General features: G+C 45.1%; 2 protein-coding genes across 3 annotated transcripts in view; one reads left to right on the forward strand and one right to left on the reverse strand.

Moving 5' to 3' along the window:
* Positions 1-4,697, forward strand: part of rftn1b (raftlin, lipid raft linker 1b) — an 87,818-nt gene extending 83,121 nt beyond the window's left edge. For both annotated transcript variants that reach the window (XM_079742550.1, XM_079742551.1), the window contains exon 10: positions 344-4,697. In XM_079742550.1, coding sequence (XP_079598676.1) covers positions 344-1,039 — 696 coding nt within the window. In that variant the 3' untranslated portion in view covers positions 1,040-4,697. The remainder of the gene's footprint in view (positions 1-343) is intronic.
* Positions 4,698-7,220: 2,523 nt separating this feature from the next.
* LOC307087271 (vitelline membrane outer layer protein 1 homolog) lies at positions 7,221-9,203 on the reverse strand (the record flags this gene model as incomplete). Its single annotated transcript, XM_079752779.1, has 3 exons — positions 7,221-7,536; positions 8,471-8,583; positions 8,994-9,203. 3 exons carry the CDS (start codon positions 9,201-9,203, stop codon positions 7,221-7,223), a joined length of 639 nt encoding a protein of 212 aa, XP_079608905.1.
* Between the last annotated feature and the right edge of the window lie 44 nt (positions 9,204-9,247).

Raw genomic sequence — 9,247 nt, forward strand, 5'->3', positions numbered from 1 at the left:
TTTGTTGTCTAAAATACATGGGAAAACCAAACACATATTGGAGCAAAGAAAGCCATTTGTTTAGAATGACTGCAGGGCATTGAACACAACAATAATAACAGCCTGCCTTAGAATGACCTTCTGTCTACGCATTAGCCACAGCCATTTCAATTAGTTTGTTATCCATGGGTAATATTAAATCTACTGTGATCCGTTCTTAATTAAGTCTATGCGTACGTACACCCAAACGGCCGGCAGCACATTGACCAAACGACCGCACATTCCCAATAAACACATTCAACCCTCTACTGCACCGTTTATCCATTTATACTCTCTCTTTCTCTCTCTCACTCTCTCTTCACAGAAGCTGATCTTCAAGTCCCGGAGCAAGACAAACAAGAAGTGCATGAAGGAGGCCGCCTCGGCAAAGTACAAGAAGAAGAATAAACCTGGAGCGTCGACCGGAGTGAAAGACCTGGAAGATCCCAAGATACACGCAGAGGATGGGGAGATGGAGGCGATGCGGGCAGCAGCTAACCAAGATGGCGGCGGGAGCCCGGGCGAGAAGCTGGACCAGGAGAGAGAGACCGGGAAGGAGCGGGAGAAAGAGCAAGAAGATGGGAAGATGGACAGCGAAATCAAGGTGTCTGTAGAAGAGACATGCAAGCGGGAGGAAGGAGGAGAGGTTCAGCCGGAGCACAAGGGAGGAATAGAAAATGGCAAAGAAGAAGAAGAAGAAGAAGAAAAGGAGACGATTGAGGAAGAGGAGAAGAACAAGGAAAGCCCACAGGAAAGGGAGGAAGCGCAAAGAACAGATGAGCCGTTACAAAATGGAGAGGTCGCCTCAGACATAGAACCGGATACGGAAAAAACGGAGGAAGTCCATGGGAGCGCGGTGGAGGTGGTGGTGGTCGTCAATGGGCTGCGAGGAGACAACGAGATGGAAGATGATGACGAAGGGCTCCTCACCAAACTCCCGGAGACAACAGAGGAAGCAATCACCAGAGAACCTTTGGCAGAGGCCGAACCGACCAATCAGAGCCCGGATGGAGCTCAGTAAACCTTCCCTGGCAGTCAATGAAAGTTATTCCCCCCCCTCCTACCTCTTAAACACCCTATATCTGGAGAATAGGTTGATCCCTGAAACGTAATCTCATCCCCAACCCCAACCCGCCCGATCCACAAAGTCATTCTCCGAACACCGCCGCTGTGTCCTTTGACTTGCTTAACACACAAGTATCCCTGCTATCGGCCACGCGTAGCCAACCTCCGGAACCGATTTCCTGCAGCCTCAGAGCCCCGCAGCCTGTACGATGACCCTCAAGCCCACAGCATTACACATACTGAATGTACCCGGGGGAATACCTAGTTAGGATCACCATTAGGATCCCACCACCCTGGAGAAAAGAGAAGCCGATTGTACATGACGGTTCACAATGAAGGTTGAGCGTATAACAAGGCACTAGTCCTCAGAATACCGTGATAAAGACCTTGTCAACCTGGTCCCGTTATACACGGCAGAGGTCTGCCTTCAGGGCGATCTGCCAGAAAGCCCTGAACCAACAGAAATCTTTAGGAAGTCAGGTGACATAGTGTGAAGATTGACCAAGGGCATGAAGGAGGGAGGAGGTCTTGATGGATGAATGGGTCAAACAGGGGTTAGGAAGCCCTGAAGGCAGCCTTCTCCCAAGTGCCGGGTGCACCACAGTGGGGTCACAGGAGAGGTTTGGTTGGAGGAGCAAAATAACTCTCGAGAGGACGATGGTGCTAGCTGTTCAGTTGCGACAGGCAATCCAAAGTGAAGCAAAGTTACGTTTACGATAAGCTCGAAGCTAAGTGCTGCAGAGTGGGAACGCCCGATAATCAGATTGTTATGTTTTGGTGGCTCACCTCGCGTTAAGAATGTTCTGGTCAAACCGAGGTTGATCAAGATGTGGCGAAAAAACACATCGGAATGAGTGTGGCGTGTGGAAAGGAAATGTTTTTTTTTAACCCTTATTTCATGACTTTTACGATCAATTTACAAGATCGAGAGAATGAGAGCAAGAGAGAGCAAGACAGAGCAAGAGAGAGAGAATCGAGTTTGTGAGCAAGAGCCGGGCATTAGGCGGTTCTATAAAAGAAAATGAATAGGCCAATTTAAAAATAACAGCAGTTTGTATACCACATTCCATCTCAACGTTTATTTGATTATTTTCTCCACAGCTTGTTAAGCACCTCTTAATAGGCATAATTTCTGACAATAACAGTCATAATGTGATGTTTCGCTGTATCGTGTTGCTCTCCATTTTAAAAAGGATGCGTCGACATTGATGCCATGAAGTGCTCATAAGCCTGCTAATGGCTTTTGTCGGCGGGGTATCTGTCAGAAATCATACATTTATAATAGGGGTCACGTATTGGAGGGGATCCACAGAGGATATTCACAGCAAATCACGGCTGAACTCAATGGCTGGAGAATAACAAATATTTCAGTTCTAAATGGGAATAGATATATTTCAACCACAGCGCTAAGGAAAATGCACATTCATTCGTTACATACGTTATTTTATTTGTATTTTTAAATGCTGTATGATTATTATTTTTTTGCCCAATTAACAGGGCTGCACTTGAAAGTATGCATTTTATTTTGGATTTTAAGGTATTACTTTTTATTGTTGCTTTTTTAATTTCATTATGGAAAGGACATTTGTTTGAACATTGTACCCAAATCGGCCCGATTCCTGTAGCTACTATTAACTGCCACCACTCACCACGGTTGAATATGTAGACATCATTTTCTTCAAAGGCACGACATAAAGTTAAACATTATTTGTTCTAGACATAAGCGTATTGTGTTGATATTTTGAAGGTATGCTTAATCGTTTCCTGATAAATGAAGGTTTGAGAAAAAGAAAAAGGGTTGAACCGAAAGTAATCCCTGTGTTTTTGTCCATATACATTTATGAAGGTTTTTATCCATATTCCAGATGTGTACCATTTTAATGTTTGTTTTTTTATTGTGAATGTTCCGCTTTTCAGTTGAATCTGTCAAGCGACCACTGTGACAGAGTGTGACCGTCAGAAGGAAGGAGGTTCAGTGCTGCCCGCGCCGTTTCTGCTCTAAACGTGTGGATATTTCTGATAGCCTGTACCTTTAGCTATACCTCCTCAAGGGTGGCTCTATCCCGCTTGTGGTCGGGTGGGAGGTCAGCACTAATGGCAAACCAGGTCAGGGGGTCACCGTTGAAATCAGAGGGGACATTTTCCACAGCTGTAGACCAGGGTCTTTTGTGCTGGCACAACGTACAGTATAACCACTCTTGATATGCAGTGAAGATAGTAGCTCATGCCGTAATATATAATTCTGTGGTATTTTATCTTGCGTTTATTTTTCCCTTCTGCGTGTGTGTTTGCTTTGGGATGTTTCCGCAGTAATAAGCACTTATTTTGTCAATGACACATATTTTTGCGTCTTGCGGCACAGCTGGGAATCAGTGTGACTTGTCAGGTCCCATCAGTTGGGCTAGTGTTTTTTTGGTTGGAGACTACAACAAATATGAATTATGGAAGGCAATATCAAAAGACCCTTTCCAACAGCTGCAGTAATCATTATGGATAAACCCCCCACTCACCCACCCCTCCCGCTGAATCTCGGATCAGGTTATTTCCTCAGATTTAATCATGTTTTTCATTTTTCTCAGGAGTCAAGATAACTGTCATCTCTCTTCATGAATATGAATGCGTTGCTATCAGTATTCTGCCTTACGTACAAGCGAGTCGGAACAAAAGCCTGCTGCCGGTGTTTCACATCTGTGGCGCATATTCTGACATTCATTCCCCTTTGACATTTAGCTTTGGGGAGAAAACAAAAGTGTTTGGAAAGATGGGCAAATCAGGAGGTTGTGATATTCAACACAAACCCATTTCCTCTTTTGTAGCAGATATTTTTTTCAAACCCCTTGCATTTGCTTTTTGGCCGTCAGATAGGGACGGACGCGACCTTAACCCCACCTTAACATAAAGAATCGGGGTCAGAGCCCAGCTTTCCCTCCCCATCCAGAGCAGTTCTCTACCTTAGGTCACGATGTACAGGGTTCCCGTCTCTCAATGCTGATTGGCTTGCACGACCTTCCAATGAGATCGATCAGTTTTGTCCTGTTTAAAAAAATAGAAATAAAAAAATAAACAATGGAAAAACATATTTTGAGCAGCGCTACGCGTGACCAATGCTTCAGCAGCTACGTATACAACCGCAACCATGTATTCTTTCATGTAAAAAAACACATATTATACAGTTAACCGTTGTGTGTAAACATCGCCTCTGAGCCTGACTAGATGAGCTGGTGCAATTGTTCTCAGTAATGCTGTAACACAGGCGAGCGTTGGACGCCACACGTCTGTCTTTGTGTCTAGAAGTGACAGAAAACATGATATCGTAGGACATTTTGGGCTTTGTTTTCTTTTCCAAGCAGTGCGTCACTCGCACCCGTCAATGGGCCATACGGAACAAGTCCCGTTAAGATCTGCCTCGATCATTTCCTTCAGCTCGGCTGCCGTCTTGAATGTGGAGTATCTTTGATCACGGTCTGCGGTCACTTCCGCCAAGTGTGCCCGCCATCGAGGAAGAAAATAAATATTATTTTATCTTCATCCGCCATGACTGTGTCCACCTTCCCATTGATATCATGACATCTGTACAATTTGTATATTATAAATTGATTTATATTTAATGTCTACACATGGCTCTCGTCTTTTCTTGTGTTAAGGGTACCACACACACACCCACACAAATGGCAATCATGTCTACCTTGTTGGTATTTATGTTTGATAAAGAAATCCTGCATTATTAGGGATTTTTTCACTTTTCACTTATTGGGGACATGTAGGTAAAATCATTAAAAAGCCAGCGGAGCGCTTGGTCTACATCGAGCTCATCAAAGAACCACTACGTGTCTGGGATTAATCAAACAGAAAGTGCTCAGGGAGAATCTTTTCTTTTTTCCCGGCCCTTTGTTAAGGCGCCCTCCTCGTTGCCTTTGAAATGGAAAAGTAATTTCCAAGAGCAAATGACGGCTTCACTTCATAAAGCAAAGTAAAAGAGCCCTCTAATTCGATAGAGCAGGCCAGCGCCAGCAGTGATGGCCCTTGGGGAGAATCAAATTATTGTTTCCATCAAGAGAATATTGGTTTCGAGAAAGAAAAAAAATTTACAAAGAAAACGGAAAGGGGAAAAAAAAAAGCATTTTGAAATTCGGCTCCATCTGGTTATTGCCTCCTTCATTACCATGGAAACGGTATACTGGATCATATTCTTAGATATTTCATAACTCCATCAACACAATGGGCCTACCATCCGGTAGCTGAAAGCCCACGCTGCATCGTTACGCCTATTCATCAATGATCCCGGTGGACCCAGCCCTCATGACTCCTGGAGTCATGATCGCATAACTCGATTACGTAAACAACTTCATAGTCACAGTCAAGGTAACGCATTGTAATCTAGGAGTCAGTTAGTACCAAACCCGAAGGCAGTGTCTAAGGTCATTAACGTTACGGAATCTGAGTCCAGCCAAAACAAAACCACCCAGGCATTAACGGCGCTTGAATTACAGCAGGCGGATAACGACGAGCCGCTAAGCTCATCAGAGACACCACAGATCTGCTGTAGCTTGGATATTAAACTTACGGACTGGGGCGGTAGAGGAACTAAGGTTTCATTTGGAGCATTACAATGAGGGCCCATTGGGTAACGGTTCAACTTATGCTGACAGCTGCACCATTTCACAATTAAGTCCCCCTTTTGGAATTAAGAAAAGGTTTTCTTCACTGTTGATTGGTATGCTGCTGTAAGAGAATATTAGCCGGTGGTCAAATCAACATAGACTATTAGGGGTTCTAGGGGGAATTAATTGTATTAGTCCCACACTTTCTAATCTACAGGTTTAATGTAGAAGCCAGACGTGTACAGCGTTGCATTTTAAAGACAGTGTGTGTGTGTGTGTGTGTGTGTGTGTGTGTGTGTGTGTGTGTGTGTGTGTGTGTGTGTGTGTGTGTGTGCTTTTATTATTTATATACATCATACTGTCCTATGCAGTCCACCGTCACATCACTGCCATCTAGCGGTAATGTAGGGGACCACCCATACTCATCACGCGGCTAGCAAGTGTCGAGAAGGCAACGGTGGACACATGTTTTGAATTATACCGACACAATTTGGTTCGGTCTAAACACACGCGCTCTCATTGAGAGTCGACTCGGTTAAACATACTGTCAAACGCACTTACAAAATACACTTCAGTAAAGCCACTCGAACGGCGGACTCGCTCACGCGTAGGCCTACTACCCCCCATATCTAGTGGGAACATCTCGGCTCAGCACAAATCCCATTGACGGCAGCTCGTATCCTACGGTACGGCCGGTGATTAAATTAGGCGGCAGTGTGTTCTCTGTGTCTCCATGAAAATGTGTTGGAAAAAAGAGAACATTGAATCAGTATGTCCACGTCGTAAGATTAACACGCCGCCTCGTCCATTAATTAACTCAATCATATTTGCGAGTGAAAATCACCACCTTATCAACCTTCGTCAGGCTCTGAAGTTTAAATTAATTAATACCCGTTCTCTTGTCATTTCTTAATTACCTTGGTTTCGGGAGAATGGTAACGCTTGTGTCAGCGGCTCTGCGTTATGATGGCTTCGCTGAGAGCTTATTGGTTCATTAGACAGGAAATAAAAACACGCTGCCCTCGTGCTAATCAGGGCCTTTAGATGAAATCTCCACACGACGACAATTGGCAAAGATAACTATTGTGCTGGCAAAACTTAATATTCCCAAAACATTTTAGTTTACAACAGTATGCTATGGAAGAAGTCATACCACAGTAGTCTGGTTTTGGTTTGGAATACATTTTTAATGTTTCGATTTTCCATACTCAGGAGGACATTAAGTCGTCAGTGTCGGCCTTCTTCGCACTTGCCGTCAATCACTGAGAACAAAAGAGAGTAAAAAGGAAAATGTTATGAACAAAATCTTTAGGTGTAAACCATTCTTTTTTTCATATTTGCTTTCCTTCTTATTTAATTCAACGATATACCAATTAAAAAAAAATCTATAAATCAACATTGGACCGACAATCCACCATGATAATCAACAGGACAATCTGGTCGAACGCCCAACCATCGCATCAACCCCCACCAAACAGTGTGAAAACACAAACTCGCAGTTGATCAAGGGGGTCAGCCTGGACTGCTTTCCACCCGTCACCTGACCTGCTGTGGTCGATCGCAGCAGTAGAAGCGCACGTCGTTGAGGCTGGAGTCGTCCAGGCCTTGCTGGTACTCCTCCACCTTGGACTCGAGACCACAGATGCCTCCCGTGGGGCAGACGGGGCTCCAGAGGCCGTACTCCCCCCAGCCGGTGCCCGGGCCCTCTAGCACGGGGTGGCTGCTGCAGCGGAAGCGGATGTTGTTGACGGCAGTGTCGTCGCCGAACAGACCCTGGTGGGGCTCCACCCGCAGCTGGAAGGACTCGAGAACCCCCCTTGGGCAGTACTGGGGCTGGGACCACTCTCCATAGCTGTAGGGGGATGGAGTCGGTGTTAGGGTTTGGGATCTGGTTTCGATCCCCAGTGTAGGCATCCTTGAGCAAGGTAGACGGCACACATGCCGATTGATAGACATTATATAAAGGCACACATGCATACAAACACACTCGATTATACACATGTGTTCATTCATACAATCAAACGCACACACACACACACACACAAACAAACACACACACAGGTTGAGCTCAGGTAGTTTTTTTCAAGGATGCAAACACAGGAGAAAGAAGTGGGTGTTGAAGTGGTAGGTCTACAGAGAAGGAGAGGGAATTAGAATAAGAGATAGGAGGACGAATGAGTGAGAGACACTGGGTGGAAGCCAGGTTTGTGATTCGGTTTCAAGGCCCTGGGTTAAACCCTGGCAGAAACAACCTCCTTATCTAACCGTGGGGGAGACTGCCAATCTGTTTTGTGAAAGTATTTGTATACTCTTGGATTCACCTGTTTACAGCAAGCAATTTCCCATTCAGAATGGAAACAAACACCAGGTGCAGTTACAGACATGATCACAGTAAAAGAGATTTTTGATTGAAGAAAAGTAATCCATATGTAGGTGCTAGGTGCTAGATATGAAATCACTGCTCATGATGCCAATGTATTGTATGTGTTATAATTTTAGAAAGCTCTACAGTTCTTTTTACAGCTCAATTGAGAATATAATCAGCCAAACGACATACATCACTGTCTTACTTTATAAATAACTACAAATGATCAAGATGGAGAGGGTTTGAATAAGAGAGAGAGGGAGAGAGAGAGTGGGAGAGAGAGAGGGGGTGCGAGAGGGAGAGGTCTAGAACCTGTGTCAGGGGCGGGTGTTCCTCTACTCACTAGCCCACAGGTGACTAGAACCTGTTTTCTCTGCCCTTACTGGTCATTATGGGACTTGAACCTGCGATCTCTACTCACAAGCCCACATGAGATTCAATGGAGTACAGGAAGCTGCGTTCTTCGTCTTTGGCACAGATGAGGCGGACTCCGTTGAGGGCAGTGTCATCCAGACCGTACTGGTTGGACTCCACCTGGCAGATCACAGAGCAGCCGTTAGGTTCCCGAGAGGTGTGACCTCTGTCAGGTCAACTGACAACTGACTGGTTCTTTCATCCATCCATCCAATCTCAATGGGAGCCTGTGAATACTTCACTAGTCTTAAAGTAAAAGAAAAGTACAAAAATTGTGACTTGTCGCTTAAAGAATAAAACAGGAAACGCCTTGATTGATCCGCTTTGTTTCTTAAAAGCCCCCCACCTTGAATAATAATGTAAGGAATTAACGACTCATCCCTATTCCACCTATAAAAACTAAAGATGGGATATAGTTTTATATCCCACCTTTAAAAACGATAGGTGGGATAGGGACGCATTACAACTAATACTAATCTCACCTAATACATTTTTTTCCTAAATTCATACTCCTACTACGCTGCCGTTACCCGGACGCTGAAGCCCACAGCGTAGAACTTGTCGGGACACATCTCGGGCCAGGTCCAGTTCCCAAACTGCTCTCCGTTAGGCACGTTGATGACAGAGGAGTACTTCCTGCTGCTGAACTTCAGCCCGGCCCGCTCCACGGGCTCCTCCTTGCACCAGCCGGACGCCACCAGCGCAAGAACCGCCACCGCAGCGTACATCAGGTAGCCCATGTTCTCAGCAGGTCAGTAGTGAGGGAGGTGTGGAGACAATGAGG

Source organism: Pollachius pollachius, assembly GCF_949987615.1.
Source record: "Pollachius pollachius genome assembly, chromosome: 1".
Lineage (NCBI taxonomy): Eukaryota > Metazoa > Chordata > Actinopteri > Gadiformes > Gadidae > Pollachius > Pollachius pollachius.